The sequence below is a fragment of the Podarcis muralis genome, chromosome 3 (genome assembly GCF_964188315.1).
Source record: "Podarcis muralis chromosome 3, rPodMur119.hap1.1, whole genome shotgun sequence".
Lineage (NCBI taxonomy): Eukaryota > Metazoa > Chordata > Lepidosauria > Squamata > Lacertidae > Podarcis > Podarcis muralis.
Window position 1 is genome coordinate 37,038,728 of NC_135657.1, and position 19,665 is coordinate 37,058,392.

At 39.3% G+C, this 19,665-nt stretch overlaps 1 protein-coding gene across 5 annotated transcripts in view; it reads left to right on the forward strand.

Annotated features, from left to right (window-relative positions):
* The window catches only part of BTBD9 (BTB domain containing 9), a 161,915-nt gene that overhangs the window by 91,069 nt on the left and 51,181 nt on the right, over nt 1–19,665 (forward strand). For all 5 annotated transcript variants that reach the window (XM_077925646.1, XM_028724392.2, XM_028724391.2 and 2 more), the window contains exons 8-9: nt 683–872; nt 15,624–15,731. In XM_077925646.1, coding sequence (XP_077781772.1) covers nt 683–872; nt 15,624–15,731 — 298 coding nt within the window. The remainder of the gene's footprint in view (nt 1–682; nt 873–15,623; nt 15,732–19,665) is intronic.

The following is a 19,665-nucleotide window of genomic DNA, read 5'->3' on the forward strand; positions in this document are numbered from 1 at the left end:
TTACTTGTGCTTTTTGTTCTCTCGGAGCTGGAGAGAACGGATGCCATTATGCTTTTGTCTGTACATAGTGTGTAAACAAATAGTAGATTAGCTCTGCGATGTCTCACGCTTCTTGCTGTGTTATGCCAGAAGTGTAGAGTGCATATACCATCTGGTATATGTCGCTAGAAGCGCATTGGAAGAGAAGGGAGATGTCTTTTCCAGAGCTGTGTGTACCGGAGAACGCTCAGAATTCTGGGGGCTTGCAGGCACCCCCAGGGCGTTTTCCACTTTGGTGCTGCTAACACAGTGGATTCACTTCACCCCTAGAGGTGCACTCCATTGTCTCTCAAGACAGACGGGTGCCAACAACAACAAAAAAGTGCATTGCCATTCCTGTCCTGGTCCACAATTCCATGTTGATCCTAATATTGAGGTTGTCTGCTTTCAGCAAAACAATTGCTATGATATTAACCTGTCTAAATACTTATTTGCAATCCATAATTTTGTTCTAGGGCTGCTTTGGAGTTAAAGGTTCTCTGGCCTGCCCTGGTTCAGACAGTTCTCCCATTCTTATTCATTATTAATCTATGCTCTGAATCATCAGCCCATGTGTTCCTGCTTATTTTTATTCTTCCCCAGAAATAGAAATGGATGGTTGTCTGTGCCTGCTTTTGATCTCCTTTGGTATTTTAATTTTCAGTTCCCACTGAGAACGTAGCAACTGTTGCAGACTGTGCCAGTGTGATTGAGGGCGTAAGCCGAAGTCGCAATGCCTTGCTGAATGGAGACACAAAGAACTACGACTGGGATTCTGGGTATACATGCCATCAGCTAGGCAGTGGTGCTATCGTAGTGCAGTTGGCACAGCCTTACATGATTGGATCAATTCGGTAAGATTTCTTTTTTATGAAAAGCTAGTTCACTAAGGGGAAAATTCATGCCTCCTGGATACCTTCCATATGCAGCTTCAATTTCTTTAAGCGGCATCTGAAACAACACCATGTGTTAGTTGTTAAGATAGAGGATGGTGTATTTTATTTATAAATCTTTATAAGTTATCTTTATAAGTTAAATAAATAGAAGGTGTGTGTGTGTGTGTGTGTGTGTGTGTGTGTGTGTATCATGTAGAAAGGTCAGTTGCTTTTCCTTGCTATGAGAATATTCTTCTCATGATGCAATAGCATGCAAAACATAACTTGAAAAACAAATCATGACACACATTTAATATTAAAATAGTGGCATAACTTGTTGCTGGGGATGACATCAGAAACAGAGTGCTATAGATATTATTATTATTATTATTATTATTATTATTATTATTATTATTATTATTATTACTATTTCTGATATTTATCACAATCTGCATAGCCCCCAAACATGCCTCTGTTAATCTACCTAGTTCAGTTTTTTTATTGCTTGATATAGTTGGAAATCATAGGCTTAGAAGACTCAATTAGTGCCATTTTCAGTGCCTGTTGACTGGCTACTTCTGTGTTTTCTTAAAATAGACGCTTAGATATTTTCTCCAGCTTACCTCCTCAACTATGAGGTTTATGGAGTAATGGGTATATTGGATAGAATGTTGGTGTTAGACCAAGGAAACATGGATTCAAGGCCATGAATCTTACCACATGATCTTAGGTGGAGAAATAGTAACAGCAAGTGTAAAAAGGTAGAAGGTAAATGACCCCTGAAAGCTAAGTCCCGTCACAGACGACTCTGGGGTTGTGGTGCTCATCTCGCTTTACAGGCCGAGGGAGCCAGCATTTGTCCGCAGACAGTTTTTCCGGGTCATGTGGCCAGCATGACTAAGCCGCTTCTGGCGAAACCAGAGCAGTGCACGGAAACACCATTTACCTTCCCGCCGGAGTGGTACCTATTTATCTACTTGCACTGGTGTGCTTTCGAACTGCTAGGTTGGCAGGAGCTGGGACAGAGCAACGGGAGCTCAGCACGTCGTGGGGATTCGAACTGCCGACCTTCTGATCAGCAAGCCCTAGGCTCAGTGGTTTAGACCACAGCGCCACCCGCGCGGGTAGGGAAGCCTTTTCTTTCTGGGCACCATGGGCTAGTAGTGGAATGGGGGCAGAGGCAAAACTGGTCAGAACAATGAATGCATTTTGTGTGTGTGTGCCATAGACTAGTTTTTACACACATATCCCTCTCCGCCCTACATCCAAGGAAGCAAGAAGAATCAACAGAGTTCAAGGCACATTCCAGCCAAGCAAATGCACTCAAAGAGGGTGCGAAGCATGACCAGTGGGGTGGAGTGGGGGGGGAAAGAGAATTTCAGGAGCCAGATAGAGAGGCTTGGAAGGATACATTTGGCCCGTGGGCCTGAGATTCCCCCTACCTGCCTTACAGGGTTATTGTGAGGGTAACACTGCAGTCAGAGCAAGTACACTTCTCCTTGAAGGAAAGGCCAGATAAAGCACTACATAATTCATACGTACTACACTATTTTTATAAAGGTAAGTTGAACTATTCAAGATGCATTATCAAAGAAACATGGCAAGAGCTTTGGACAATTCCAAAATCCTTAACTCCAAACATGAGATCTTCAGAAGGATTCCCCATGGATGTAATGTTTTGTATTTTAAATACAGCGGTACCTCGGGTTAAGTACTTAATTCGTTCCGGAGGTCCGTTTTTAACCTGAAACTGTTCTTAACCTGAAGCACCACTTTAGCTAATGGGGCCTCCCACTGCTGCCGCACCGCCGGAGCACGATTTCTGTTCTCATCCTAAAGCAAAGTTCTTAAACTGAAGCACTATTTCTGGGTTAGCGGAGTCTGTAACCTGAAGCATATGTAACCTGAAGCGTATGTAACCCGAGTTACCACTGTAAACAAAAACTAATAAGACACCAGAAAACCTATCCAGAACAGACATTCTGTAAAATAAGCTATGAAATGAGTCAATATCCTTTTTATAAGATCAGATCCTTATTTTAATTACTCTCAATTCATCTTTTCAAGTGCTTAGTGTATGTATTTATTTTTTTAAAGTCTTAGTCCATCTTTCAGCAAGGCTTCCTAAGCAGGTCAGAACACTTTAAAAACAATATATTATAAAATTAGGAGACACTTACAAAGCTTTATAAATAATAATACTGCTCAAATGTGCAGATGGCTTGTTTCAGGTTAAATAATCAAATGCTTCCCTTTGGGCTCATGATGGGGATAAGGTATTTCAAAGCCAAAGCTTATAACAATTGTTTTGTTGTTTTAAATCAAAGCATTTGCAAAATCCTTGCATTTATTAATGCTTTTCTCTGCCCCTTACGCTTTTGGTATTAAGACACTTTCATAAGTGAGGGATAAAATAAGGTATACTCTTTTCAAGGAGGCTGTACTGTTTTGGATTTTTCTGTGTGCTTTTGGGAAGTGTTAACATGCCACATATGACAAGATGAAAAAGAAAAGATATCTGAAATTACAGTGCATCAGTGCAGGTGGATGAAACTGCAGATCTCCCTACACTCGCAGGGATTAGTGAGAGTGAAACTTCACAGGCAGGCATATACGGCTTACAAGTAGATCATTGACCTCCTTGCTAACTGGATATGGCAGCTACTAGTGACATACAGGTTCATTTTGTCACAGGGAAGTTCTTTTTTATTTCTGAAATACCTTCTATATTTGAAAGTAAATATATTCGCAGATAATCAGTTTTACCACCAACACCCTCCAAACGAAGCTGTCAGGCAATGCATACATTATTCTTTATCTTGTACTCCCTCCTCCCCTTCCTTACTTCATTAGTATAGATTAACTCCTCAGGTTTGCTTATAGTTAGAGAGCAACTTTCGTTGCAAAAGGCTTTGCAGTCGTTATGTTGTTGGTCCTGACAGCAGATATATTTCACTACTATACCAGATGTATTGATAAAGGAATTGCTGACGAAAGCCTACCACATTGTTTAGGGATTTGAATTATTATAATCTAGTGGTGTTAGAGTCTCCAGGGAGTACTGATCAATGCTGCTAAAACAAATGCATCTCACTTGTGTGGTGCATCTAGACTCACCTGTCACCCTAACAACTTACTGTCCATACATGGTGGAACTTTGGCTTCTCCTGCATCTGTTGCACAGAACAAATTGGGCTTCACAGATAACTGCAGGATTCTGAGAAGATCCAAATGTATCTTCTATTGATCACTAAAAGTTATCAAGTGACCTTCAATGTAAGTTATCTTAATATTTTATTCTACGCCCCCCTCCAAATATATATATTGAAGTACTTTTCTTTAAAGTGATATTTTTATGATTTTCACACATAGATTTGGATCATTCAGATGAAGCATTAGCTTTTTAGAGGTGACCAGGCAACTGTCTCTGTTTTTCGTTCACAGTTATCACAAAAAGTCCCATTTCAAACTTGGAAACAGTTATATTTTAAAAAATCTAAATTGTGTGAATTACAGCTATTATCTTCTGGACAATTATATTATAAAACTTGCATATTTCATAAAACTTACATATGGTACATACCAAGCAAGAATAGTATTTTGGGAGAATAAACTTTTACTACAATGGCAGCTTCTGTCGTGCATGTTGCCAGGAGTTTATTTTCCAAGTAGCTTGCTAACATTACAGGGATATTGTGAGGATAAAATTAACCCCGTCACATCTTTGGAGCAAGTGTGAAATAAAGGTGTGGTGTGTAATTAAATACACAGTATTACAGATAGAGAAGATAATGTGTGGGAACTGCTGGAGCATCCATCATGATTTATGTGTTTTGACTAGTCACAATGACTATGTTCTACCTCCCTGGTTGGAAGCAATATGCCTCTGGATGCCAATTGCTAGGAATCAGAAGTAGGGAGAGTGTTGTTGTCTTTCTTTCAGGCTTCCTATAAACATTTGGTTGTCCATTGTGAGAACAGGATGCTAGATTAAATTGCCACTGCCCTGATCCTCTTATTAAGTTCTTATAATTTCTTATTATGATTCATGTCTGCCTTTTAGCTGCAGGGTGGATCACCATCATTAATGATTAAGTTTTTTTACATGCTGAATATAATTACTATAGTAAATCAGTAAAAAATGTATTGCATTTGTTCTGCACAAAAGGTATTACAATTTTTTTTAATGTATATCTAAAAACACCACACATTGTAAATTGGGCCCTATATATATATATCTCTTTACAGAGACAGACTAGTACAGTGGTACCTTGGTTTACGAACTTAATCCATTCCGGAAGTCCATTCTTAATCCAAAACCGTTCTTAAACCAAGGCACAATTTTCCTAATGAGGCCTGCCACCGCCGGTGCCCTTCCACCTTTCGGATTCTGTTCTTAGACCGAGGTAAAGTTGTCAAACCAAGACACTATTTCCGGTTTTGCGGAGTTTGTAAATCAAATTGTTCTTAAACTGGACTGTTCTTAAACCAAGGTACCACTGTATTGTTCTAATGTGCCTATTTTTAAAAATCTAAATCCACCAAATGTGTTGCTAAAGTACAAATAACAAACTTGTCAAAATTCTAGTGGGATTTTTCAGTGGCAGCTTAATGTTGTTACATTTTCATCCATTTAAAGTATTCAAAACACATTATTCTTGTGTTTTTTTCAGCACTGAACCTCCTCACAATAGCTCTGCGTTGCGGTCCTCAGAAACAAACAATCCAGCAGTTTTGTTTTTTTAGAATTTGCTTCCCAAAAACGTCTCAAAGCGCTTTAACAATAAAAACATCAACATTAAAAAATGTATATAAAAACAGCTTGTTGAAAAAGGAAAATCTTCCACAGCTGCCAGATAGACTGTGCCAGTCTGATATGTGATGGCCAAAGTAGGTGCCACTGCATTAAAAGCCCAATTCTTATGCCATACAATATGGACTCCTATAGACTGCAGTGATCAGTTGGGTATATAAAGGATTAGAGAATCTTTTTAAGTATCCTGGCCTCAAGGGCTTTGTACACCAGTACCATCACCATGAACTTAGCCTAGTAGCTAATTGGTAGCAGTTGCCATTCTTCCGGCTGTGGTGTAACATTATGCCAATATTCTGTTCCAGTGAGTAGTGAACTACTGCATTTTTCGCTAGCTATGGGGCAGCCCCACATATTGATTAATCGGTTACCCAGATCCGGGAACCACTCACCCACAATGCTTCCATCTTGCCAGTTTGTTGGCCCTCATCCAAACAGTCACCAAGTCTAGGCACTGGTCCAGGGCTTGCATAGCATCTCCTTTTTCAGATAAATAATGCTGGACATCATGGTTCTGATCCTACTTGGTTGTTCCTAGAGAGTGAGGCTGGGAGAGTGCTCTTCGGTCCCATGGAGCATGGGTAAGCAAACTAAGGCCTGGGGGCCAGATCTGGCCCAATCGCCTTCTAAATCCGGCTCGTGGATGGTCTGTTACTTCCGGTCACCGTGGAGCGCAACCCGAAAATACTTACCCTGAAGCGTATTTATCCCAAAGTATGACTGTAATGGACTGGATGAGAGCCAACAAGCTGAAGCTCAATCCAGATAACCCTGTTAGTAGGCCCCAGTGTTAGTCCCTAGACAGGATGGATGGGAAGTTGCCCACTGTTGATGGGGTTACACACACTCTGAAGGAGTGGGTACATAGCTTGAAGGTCTTTCTGGATCCTTTGCTGTCACTGGAGGCTCAGGTGGCCTGGGTGCCATGGAGTGCCTTTCATCAGCTTTGGCTGGTGGCCCTGCTGCACCCCTATCTTGACTGGGATAGCCTAATGTCTGTTGTCTGTGCTCTGGCAACCTTGAAGTTACATTACTGCAGTGCATTATACCTAAGACTGCCTCTGAAGACTGTTCCAAAACTTTGGCTGGTGCAGAATTCAGCAGCCAAGTCACTGACCGGGGCAAGACAGTTTGAGCATATTACACTGATCCTGGCCCGATTGCACTGGCTGCCAATTAGTTTCTTGGCCCAATTCAAAATGCTTATTTTGACCTTTAAAGTCTTAAGTGACAAAGGACTGCCTCTTTCCTTATGAACCGACCCAGACCCTGCAATCACCACCTGAGGTCCTTTGTGTGACTTATCCATGAGAGGTCCATAGCATGACACAACACAATAATGGGTCTTTTCTGTGGTGTCTCCCTGTTTGTGGAATGCCCTCCCCAGGTAGGCTCACCTGGCACCGTCATGACATATCTTTAGGCACAAAATCCTTTTCAAAAAACCCAGAAACAATGCTGAAGTCACCAAAAAAGAGAGACATTTGTTCCTATATGCAGCATGTGTGTTACTAGTGCAAAAATGGAAAACAGATAAGGCACCAACAAAAGAAGAATGGCATATCAAACTGTTACAATATGCAGAGCCAGCAGGGATGACCACTAGAATCAGAAACCAAAATGACAAAGGGTATAAAGAGGACTGGAAATATTTTTTTGAATATATGAAAAAGTATTATAAACAGACAATCAACCTAGCAGGATGGCAAGATTCTCAGCAGTGTAAGAAATAGTCAAAGTTTATATAAGGAGTTCTGATAGATGGGATGAACCAAGAAAACGCGAGAAAAAGAGGAGAAAAAAGGAACCATGGAAGGAGAGGATGGGAAGCCAGTTAAGGAATGTCTTTTGGATTTCTGTCTATTTATGGACTTTCCTCCCTTCTTTATTAATTTCAGAGATTCTTCTCTTTTTGTACTACTTTTGTTTATATCTTGTTGATATGGGAATGTATCAGAAATGCAAATAATTATAATAAAAACAAAGACATATTATATATAATGTAGGGCCACAGTGAAATACGTAGCATTTCTAGTTCTACAGGGAAACCTTGTGAAATATAAGAAAAGGATATAACTGCCAACTATCAGCTAATCAAGAGCACTTACAATCCTCTCTCTCTATATATGTATAATGTATATAATAATCTACACACACACATCCCATATGGGGGAGGGAGCAGAAATTCTGTACAGAGTCTAGACCTGGGGTTATGAGCCAAGGAAGATTAATTCTGTGACTGCCCCATTTTAAAGCGAAACTCCTCTTCTCTATTTTTAATGGATACATATTCTCCCCCTAGAGTGCTAGGCTCTGAGATTCTTACTAAAATGTAAGGTGGTGCAATCAAATTTTTATTACACTCATTGCTACCTATTTCAATTAATGGACTTCTAGCAAGGTTGATGCTTCTGAGGCAAATGTTTAATATTCTGGATATTGCAGGAAGTGAGCCGGATGAACTTCAAGTTCACTCAGCATTTCTTCCTACAGCCCAGAGGGCAAGATTGACTAACGAAGGCTAATTTAACATTTTCTTCTAATATAAGAAGCCTTTGTAGCAGAAACAGCATTGCCCTAAACTGTTTTTTCCCCTGTGATGTGTGCAGTTCTGCCTCCTTCACTTAAACATTCTCTTTCTATCCTAGTGTATCCATCACAGCACAACCTAGCCTACTCATTAATGTTTACTGCGGTACCTTGCTCAGAATACATTTGAAGGATTAGTATGTGGCATGAAATGTGGCCCTTGTGCCCAGAGTGCACTAGTGAATATTTATACTGGCACCTGAGAGGCATTTTGTGGTAGTCTGAAAGGGCAGTTCATGCAGACTGAATTCTGTGCAACATGTATTTTTCTTTAGCTTCTAATTATTCAGATGGTATCATGGAGAGGCAAATAAGAAACTTCAGTTGGGCTACTGTTGACTTGTGCAAAAAAGTACAATTTACCTCTTTTTAAATTCACTTTCAGGGGTTTAGGTGGGTCAGCATTCAAAAAACAGAAAGGTAACAGTTCAGTGGACCAGGCCACATGTTGCTGACCTGGAAGTTGCTATTTTGTCCCCATATGCATGAATACTTGTCAGCAGAGGATAACACCTCAAACATCTTGCCTTACCCTATAGATGCCCAATTGACTTCTTCAGTCTGCCAAACTGGCACTGTTACAGGTGCCACACAATACTCGTTCTGTATTTGTAAATAATAATAATATTTTGGTGTGGCAGCACCCACAATTTGGGACTCTGTGCCTTTTCACATCAGGCAGGCTCTTTAACTGTACAGGTGCCTTCTAAGAACATTTTTGTTTAGACAGGCCTACCTAGATACGTGGAATGTTTACATGTAAATTCTATGAAATAAATAAGTAAACTAAATCTCATGAAGTTCACTCTAATTTACATAGTCATTAAGTTACTATAAAACTCTTTATCCTGTTACACTGAGACATTTTAGGAGCGATAGCACATTTTACCTTACTGCATTTTTAGCTATTCTCATCCACAGTTGTGTGTTTTGAATCAACTTAATATAGGCTTCAGCACTGTGGACAGCACTTGGCACCCTGTGTGGCTCTAGATAATGTTCGATATCAATACAGTGGTACCTCGGGTTGAGAACTTAATTCGTTCCAGAGGTCCATTCTTAACCTGAAACTGTTCTTAACCTGAAGCACCACTTTAGCTAATGGGGTCTCCTGCTGCCTGCCGCGCCGCCAGAGCACAATTTCTGTTCTCATCCTGAAGCAAAGTTCTTAACCCGAGGTGCTGTTAGCAGAGTCTGTAACCTGAAGCGTATGTAACCTGAAGCGTATGTAACCTGAGGTACCACTGTAGTTCATCCTGCACTATACAGAACTCAAGTGTGTCCACAGAACCTGTTTGCCAAGAAACTTCTAGAATTTACTAGCCTTCTTACTAGCATCTTACTGTACCTTCTTACTAGCCTTGAATATTTGAACCAAGGAAATGTATTGGGAATCTGAGGTGAGATGCGCACATAGCAAAAGTTACCCACAGTTCCAGCCACCACACACAGGCAACTTATGATCCAAAATAGTTTACTACTGTAGAAGATTAGGCTTTAGTAATACAGTTCCATACGTTGATATACATTACAGTTTGTAGGCTTTGGAGATGCAGATACAGATATATACAAGTACAAAGTATCTGTGTTGTTCCAGCTTCAAGACGTAAAACAGACTCCGACTTACAGAGGGACTGACTGACTGACATGCCTTAACCGCTTATATAGATAGCACTGGGCCATTGCCATAGCAACTGGCTTGGCTGATCATGCACCTCTTGGCTTATCTCATACACGGGATGATTTGTGCTCATGAAGGAAATTAAGCCCTTCCTCCATGTCCAGTTTCTCCAACAGGAAACTACAAAGTCCCGTAATAATTGTTGGATTATTTTGATTGTTGTTAGCCGCCCTTAGCCCAGCTTCGGCTGGGGAGGGCGGGATATAAATAAAAATTTATTAAATTTATTATTAATGATAAAAAGTATTCCCTTGGGGAAAAATAATAGATTCCTTGGAGGGGATTACATATGTTTTTGCTTTTATCCATACTTGTAATTAAAAAGTGTTACAATGATTTATATCTGTGTTTATCTCATCACACATCTAAGATTCTGCCCTTAAGTTGACAGATATTTTTAATAAGCAAGTTAGCTACAATCTTGCTTAGAGGCACCAAAAGACTTTTACAGCTACATAGAAAGATAGTGGGTGAGAAAGCAGAATTTCAGATAGCTGAGTCTTTCTTCTGACCAAGTGTGCAACGATGCCTTTGGGAATTCTGACTGAATCAGCTCTAAATTTTTAATTTGCAGGAAGTCAGCACTAATGAGAACTTTAGTTTTCCTTCAGAAGCCTTTTATTTTTGCTTCTGAAATGATGACTTATTAATATTATTAACAGCCAGGCTTAAGCAAAGGGTTCTGGAACAGCTTTTGTAAAGCTTGTTTGACCAGCCTATCTTAACCCCAGACAGTGTCAAAGGTTTTAGAGATGTGGAGGGCAGTTTATTATTGAATGCCATGCCCTTTAGGTAAGCAGGCTTCTGAAGTAGTTAATATTTTCCCAGAACCTAACAGGGTTTATGTTTATCTCATAGCTATCAACCAACAGCATCATTAAAGGGGGGAAATGAGGCTGCTGCTGGTGCATGGTGAAATAATTTTTGCAGAAATAATGTTTTTATCATCAGTTGAAAGTAAACAAGATATCTTCAATAGGAATAAAGGAATACATTAAAGAAAACTTAAATATTCTTCTAAGAAAGCTGTATGCGGTCTGTATAAAAAGTTACACTTTTATTTTGGTAAGAGAAAGATGCGTGGTTAAATTGCATTTTAAATCTAATGTAGAAGCAGCGAGTTTTTCCAGTTGCTTTGGTGACATGCTGCTGTCATTTGATATAGGCATGATAAAGATGAGATTGGCATTCACCATTCATAAATTTAAGAAAAGTCCTGCTTGTTATCTCTCAGATGGCCTATAAAAACTATTTATGGAAATATACTGCATTGCTTCCTAAATTTAAAAGATAGGAGATTCCCTCAGATTAAGAAAGGTACCATTGAGTGCAAGAGTATGCCTGCATGGTTATTGAACAGACTTAAGGAAGTTGTAGAAGGCAATAAGGATTTGTTCAAAAGGGTGGGGGTGTAGAGGAGCAGATTGCTAAAAACCTTAATCCAACAATAAATATGTCTTTAAATGTGTATCAGAAGCAGGAAACTGACCAGGGCGGCTGGCCAGATTTGCACTCTTCAGGGTGTCTGTATATCTACTGATAAAAAAAGTGAAATGCTGGCTGTAGGTTTTGGAGGGCCCTTGGTTCCAGACTTCCTCCATGGACCACCCTCTCTCATTGAGTCTTCTCATCACTATTATCAACAGCTATTTCTGTTGTTCTTCTTCCAAATCATTAATCCAGTTTCAAAAAGCTTTTGACAGAGTACCTCATCAAAGACTCCTGAATACGCTTAGCAGTCATGGCGTAAAAGAAGTCATTTTGTGGAACACTGGTTATGAAACAGGAAACAGAGAATAGGAATAAATGGACAGGTCTCCCAGTGGAAGGATGTTGACAGTGGAGTTCCCCAACTTCTTCATAAATGATTTAGAATTAGAGCAGTGAAGTGGCCAAGTTTGCTGATGATCCTAAATTGTTCAGTGTGGTTGAAATAAATACAAATTGTGAAGAGTTCTGAAAGGATCTCTCCGAAGTGGGTTGTAAAATGGCAAATGCAATTCAATGTAAAGAGGTTGTTGTGAAATTAAAAACAAAACAAAACTTTAGATTCACCAAAAGTTCGAGCTCTTAGTACACCTGCTTTCGTGAGAGTCACAAGGGTCTTTAAGCTCAATCAGAATGCAATAACATTTATGCAAAACATTCAGTACACAAGGTACAACTTTAACTTTCCCAAATTCGCAATGGAAAAGAAGAAACTAGTTTCAACATTCCTCAACCTTTATAAATAAAATTGTTTGCCCTTTAGCATCAGCCTGCAAACAATATCTTCCCCATCCTAGAAGGTTGCAGTTAACATGTGAAAGCAGAACATTACAAAATATTTGTTCCAAAGCTAGCGGTCAGCGTCACCTTTAGTTCAAGCCAACCTGCTTTTTGGTTTAACTGGAGCAGAGTTCATATCTTTAATCCTTAACAACTGGTGGAAACCAATTTGTTTTGGGAGGAGCAGGGTATCAGAACACATATTTAGAAACATAGGTTTGGGGTTTGTGTTTGTTTTTGTAGCTACGGTTTGGTTTGGTTTGGTTTGGTTTGGTTTTGTATAATGTTGTTGTTTTCCTTGTCTTCTTAATTTTTGTACATATTGTTATAAAATCAGATAGTTTGGGTTTTTGTAAATAAAGAGAAATTATTCCCAGTGGTGAAAATAAAAGCACATCAAGAAGAGTTTCAGAAGAATCTTTCTAAACTCGGTGAATGAACAACAAAATGGCAAATGAGGTTCAGTGAAAGTGTAAAGTGATGCATGTTGATGGGTGGGAGGAATCATAATTCAACATAAACACTGCAAAGTCAATGTGTGTGCGCTGTAAAAAAAGCTAATTTGTTGCTAGGGATTTTAAAGAAATGAATCAAAATTGAAGCTGTCAGTATAGTCATAGCTTTATACAAATATATGGTTAAACACCCTTAAAATACTGTGCACAATTTTGGTTCCCTCTTCTCAAAAAGGCTATTGTGCATCTGGAAATTCTGCATTGTAACTGAATGGCAGGATATTCTGGACAGATGATGCAGTATAGTATTTCATAGTGCAGAAATTAATAAACATAAGTATGTTAGGTGAATTAACTTCAGTGGGTCTGAACAAAATTTCATTGAATACTACTCCATGTTCTTAGGAGTCTAAAATGTTATATAAATCAGGGGCAAGGGGCTACCCAATTAATCTTTGGTTTCATGTGGAACAATCCCTTGGGATTCCATAGAAATCATCAAATGTCATCATTGTCTATTATGTTTGTATCATAATTATTGTGTGAGCCACTCCCCCCCCCCAAAAGGGAGACTAAATTATGAAAATTGCAATAATTATGTTCAGTAATTGTGTTGTAGAAGGGTAGGCTTTCCACAACAACAGGGCAAAACGCAAGCAATGCAGGTCAATTTTACACTTTCTAGTCAGTGCCATTTAAGTGAATAAGCACCAAGGCATAGGCCTTTTAACTCTGGACCTGGTAGTAAATTAAACCCTTAAGGAAAAGAGCAGAAGTTAAAAATCACAATCAGCACAATGTAGCTTGCCATAACATGCATAATGCAGGCTTTCCAATTAGAACGCTGCAGTTTAAAAACTTTCTTTCTAGACTGATGAGAGAGCAATTATTTTAAGCAAAGTAAATGCAGTCTTCTGGCTCTGCTTCCAGTTACTTCTTGCTCCAGTAGCAAAGACAAAGCTTTTGAAAACCATAGTTGCTATTGAATTTTGTATCAAAACAGCAGCAAAGAGAGCAATTTGTTGCTATAAACTCAAATCCTGCTAATCAATGGTATGCAGCCAGCCAAAACATTTGTAAAAGATGTAAGCAAAATCACATTTGGTAATCAATTTATAAAAGCAGTTCATTGGTCCTAAAGAAAAATCGATAGTGAGCTTAAGAATAGGTGATTGAAGATATGTAATATAACCATGCATTTTGTGTACTTTCAAGATGAGCACTAACTAGGAAGTCTGTATTGGAGGACCATGTGAAGGTTTTCTTGCTATAAATTGGCTAATTCACATCTTTATGAAGATCTGTGGAAGAGGCTTGAATAATTATGCATGCTTATATTCACTTTCACTTCTACTTATTTTTCTACTCTTTTGTCCATTTGGTGTGAATTTCTATTTGGAATGGGTATACCTACATCATTTCTATTTAATGTGATTTTTTAAAAAGTGGGGGCACCTTTTTGTGTACGCCGATATCCTTGACACCAAGTAAGGACAGTTTGGTTTTCCTTTCAAGTCTTCAGGCAGCACTTCTGTTGTCAGGAGTTCTGCTTCAGCTGATTTGCCAGCAGCCACCTTATTTGGAGGAAGCAGACTTGGCTACTGTCATTCATGCCAGAGTTACATCCACATTAATCTACCATAACACAATCTGTGTGGGGCTGCCTGTAAAGTTCAGAAGCTTCAGCTGATCTGCAATGCAGCTGCCTGGTTGCTTGTGAGATAAAGTAATCAGACCATAAAACATTTATTCTGTAACTAGCTGTGTTGATTACCAGTGTATTTCTGGACTGCTGCCTTTCATGCATTCACTGGTTTGGGGCCTTGCTATCTGAAGAAAACGTACCCAGATCTGCCCAGGCCTTGACATTTGCCACAGAGACCCTTCTCACAGGCCCACAATTAAGAATCATCTGGTTAGCAACCACAGAACCTTTCAGTAGTAGCTACATCACATTGTAACACCCTCCCATGGGATGTGTGCCAGGCTCCTTTCCTGATTGTGTTCAAACAGGCCTTAAATACATTGCTATTTGAAGTTGCTTTTAATTGGACTTTAACTGTTCCTGCTTCTTCCTCCCTGTCCTCTGTGTTGTATACTTTAATTGTCTTATCTTTTGTTTTTATGATTTTGACTCTGAACTACCTTGATACTGCCTTTGGCCCTGAAAGGTGGTATAAAAATACCAAAATAGATAAATAAGTACAGTTTTTGTTGGCCTGTGAATCAGAGGCTGACCTTCACTTTGGCAATGCAATCATATTCACACTTGCCGACTGAACTAGTTTTCCACATGGATTGATTTTTACATAAATTAAGAATAATTTAGATGAATTGCAAATAAATGCTCTAATTGACAAGATATTATAGATTGCTTAGAAAGTTTAAAGTAGGATAATTATTTAAAGCCTAATTATCAGGCATGCCAGAAAAATATGTATTCCCAGAATTCTGCTCCTACCTGCAGCTTTAAAGCAGGCTTCTTCAAAATGGTGTCCTCCAGATGTTTTTGGACTGTAACTCATCACTCCAGCTAGCACTGGGACTGATAGGAGTTATAGCTCGAAACATATGGAGCCACCAGGCTGGATAAGGCTGTTTTAACCTAGATAAAAATAACAAAGAAATAGTTGATAAAGAAGAATTTTCAGGAAGTAAGGATCTGGAAGTATAGTATAGTTTACTTTTATGCCTACTTATGGCCAAAATGTCCCCCTTTTAACTAAGGTTAAAATACAACTACCAAATTCAAACTGCTGATTATTTAGAGACACATTCCAAGACAAGCAGTTAACATAGGTTAGCAGGAAAGATTGTAGAAATAAATTATGTATTCCACGGTTGGTTGGTTGGTTGGTTGGTTGGTTGGTTGGTTGGTTGGTTGGTTGGTGATCACTGAATTCTTACTGTTTCTGTTCATGCAGGTTACTTCTCTGGGATTGTGACGACAGAAGCTACAGCTATTACATTGAAGTTTCCACTAACCAGCAGCAGTGGACAATGGTGGCTGACAGAACAAAGGTTTCCTGCAAGTGAGTTTAATTTTCTTCTATTTGTACCTCATCCCTTTCAAATCTAATAGAATGCTTGTACGTGACTAACCACCCGAAACAAAAAGGAGGGCAGAATTTGCTGAGAGGATCCAGCAAGGATTAAAGTCAAATGGCTCCAGCCAGGCTAAAATTGAATGGAGGATTCTGTTGTTGAAGTAGCTGGAAAAGTTCCTTTGCTTGCCTCCTAAGTACAGTCATTAGTCCCTTCGTCTAGGCAATGATTGTTGGCCTGAACAGTTAAGCACTGTCACCACAAAGCTAATGGGTAGGCCTTCATCATCTGGCTGGAAGCTGGCTGCAGACTGAGAAGCTGAGAACCAGAGACATGCTGTGACTAATGTAGAATCGAGACCTCTCAAGGTGTTAAAGCTTGAACACCTCCATTTTACACTCCGATTGTGTCTATGTGTGCATAAACCATTTATCCTAAAGATACCACAGTCTCTGCCACCCCTCATTCTAAGGAAACTGAACCCTGGCTAAGCTCCTGCAATCCCTGGAATCTTGCTCCGCTTGGAGATTGGGGTGGCATGTAACAGTATATTACTAACAAAATAAATACAAATGAAACATTACTGATGATAAGAGACTGGGTAGGAATTTCCCTTTGCAGTGCCCAGCAGTTTTACACCACTTTCCATGGTTAGGAGTTTGCTTTAACTGTGACAGGAAGAGCTGGAGAAACAAAACAATATTTTATTTCTTTATTTGCTGTATTTCTACTCCACCCTTCATTTTTAAGGGTCCCAGGGCAAATTACAGTGCAGTATTCACAGTGAAACAACAATAAAACCAATCATAGGACAATACCAGAACCAACTAAAACACCAATACCATGAAACAACTGTATTTCTGCAGCTGTGGAATTGGTCTGTTACAGTTGGTCTCCCAGTCCAACCTAATTTACCCCAAAAGGATATTAATATACTGCTTTAATATCTCATAAATTGAGGGAACCACTTTGATAGGCCAATTCAGAATTAATTTTGACATTTGTTACACAAAGAAGCATGGAATCCTAGCTTAAACAGAAGATTCTTCTAGTGACTCCAACTTGAAAAGTGAATTATTTGAGCAAAAGCAGTCTGCTTCTGCTGATGTTTTGTAGTGCTTCTGTTGCTGTTTCATATGTGCTTGGATAATGGCAGTCTCCTTCCTTGCCAATTCCTGTGTGCCTAATCTTGCATTGAAGATCTAATCCCTTGTTCATGTCATGAATTTATAGCATGAAGAATGATTGCAAAGTCCCAACTAGCTAGTTCACAGCAGGAAAAATAAGACAGACCGAAGGTAGCAAGCACAAACTTCAACAAGCCTCTCTGATCAAGTGAGAGTGGCAAAGAAAATAATGCAGAGAGGGAGGGAGTAAAAGTAAATGGAATTCAGTTTGCATGTCATAGACTGCATTTGATAGTCTAACCAAGTGTGAAAACTTCTTTTCAAGTCTGCTTCTGCTGCCTTTGGTCGATTTAATGGTATTTTAATGTAGTATTTTGTGTAAATTAATAATTTAGTACTCAAAGCCTGAAGTGACAGGCTATTTCTAAACTCCTCTTTTTACTCAGTCTCAAAAGGCTGGCAATGGAAATGATGGTATGTTTATTATCTTCACAGGAAAGCTTTCTGTCCTCCTTAAATGGAAGCCAATTAATGCACAGTGATTGTATAATTGTCATTTTAAATGCTTCATATAGGCTTTACAAAACCCTGCTTTCTGGCTAACTTCTGTTGTTTTCCACGCAGTATGACAGTAATGAAATCGATTCATGTTCTGTTCTGTCTAAAGGGCAAATATTTCTGATAAGTTTGCTTTGGTTTGTTAAGCTTGAACAATAGACATGTATGCTTGTTAAAAGATTTTGCGGATGAAGAGTCTAGAACTTGGATTAAAGGCTAAAAAAATGCAGTTAGTAGGGCTCAGATTGCTGCTATGATTAATTCTTTAAATGAGCATCTGCCTAAGACACTATGAACAATCAGGAAACATTACTGTCAGTTTAAAGGTTGGTCTTTGAAGTTTTTTGTTTGTTCTGCTATGAAACGCATACTGTTAATTGCATACTGAGCTGCTCTGTTGTCTTACGGGATTTGGCTACATATGATCAATCAAGTCCAGTGGTCCACTGATTGGCATATGAGTTCCTGGAGCAAGAATCCCCAACCTTTTTGGATCTGTGGGGACACTTGGAATTTTCAAACTGTGTTATGAGCAGCACCACGAAATGGCTGGAGTGAGAAGACGGGTTCTCACAAAATGGCTGTCACTGGAGGTGTGCCCTGCCAGAAACAATGGATGTGCTCTCTGCGTGCATTCGTTCCTGCTCTCTCCCCCCCCCCCCCTCTCTCCCAGACCCAAAGAATACATAAACACAGACGGCCTCAGAGTGAGAGAAACAGTCACAGGCTCAAACAGGGGAAACCAAAACATGCAGAAATTTAGAAAGGGAGAGAAAACACACATGGGCTGGGGCACACATGGGCATCCAGAGAGAGAACGCTCAGAAACATGTTTTGTTCTCTTGTCTCCCCCGCCCTTGGCTAGGCTTACTTTTTCTGTTTATCTTTTGAAACCTTCCTTTGCTTCCAGGCTTTTGGTGGTATATGATGACTCACTATTATGTCAGCCGAGCATTTGATAATTGACTTGCTTGTTGGGTGATGATTTTTCCATTATTTGTCGACAGTGGTGCGATGTCTCTTGTTGAGGACTCTGTGTGCATTTTTGCATTTTTCAAAAAAACTTGGTTGTAGGTCACCTTGAGTCCACTCTGTAAGGCAGCTAACAAATTGAATAAATTATAAGAAAGTAATATAATAATCTGGCCTATCAAGTACTGATACTGGAGAAAGAGAAAATGGGCTATCCTTTTAAAGTTGGCTTATCCTAGACTGTTGAAGATGTATTTCTGTGTGTGACGTTCTTTGTACTTTTGTCATATTTATGGAAATTTGCTGTATTTGTACAGATGCCCAATGGCCCTTAGGGTGAAGCTTTTCTATATATTAGAAGAAGTTGGTTTTGGTTTTTTTACGTAGAAGATTTCTTGGTTCACAGAGAGGCTGCTACCTGTGACTGTTCTGAGACTATATGTATAGTTACATTTCACATTTTTGTTTGAGAATTTCAAAGAAAACTTGCTGTTGTGTGTGTGTGCATGTGTGGAGAGAGACAGAAAGACATAGAATGGATTTAATTTCAAAACATGATTTGCCTTCTGTGCTATAGGATTATTAATCTTGATATTCTACAGAGAAAAGAGAGTTGACAGGCCCAAATATCATGCACTAAAAGTGTGTCTTCGCATCAAATACCAGCCTTAAATCAGTGTTCTGGGAGAGGTGCATTTTTCCTCATAACTACAGGGAGAATTCTTTTCAATTAACTTTCTTATAGTGAGTGCTGGACTATTAGTGAGAACTGTAGAGGTTCACAGTTAGCTCTATTCCTATAGTGGAAAGAAAAATGTCTTGAAAAATAATTAGAATGAAATATGTAACTGGTTATTTCAAATCAATACATAAACCTGAACATTATTTGCCTTCACAGTTCCTGGCCATATGTAGTTTTCTATCTATTCTCTCCCCTCTTAGATTCCATTCTATAGCTTTCTTACTCCTGTGATCTCCCCCCCCCCCCATTTTCTTGGGCATATCTACTGCCCAGCTCCTGTTTAGGATCAGAGCAGCTCTGTCAATGAGCATCTGCACATTACGGCAGCCCAGCCAATTCTTGCCAAAGCATTCACCGCCAAAGATACATGTTGGATGAGTTTTTAAGAAAACAAAGGGAAAATTGAACACCAGATGAAGTGTTTTCTCAAGAAAGAGTTGGGTTTGCTGAGACATACATTCACACCTGTGTCTGTACTTATATTGGATTAAACCCCATTGAAGTGCATGTGTTTTCCTTTGT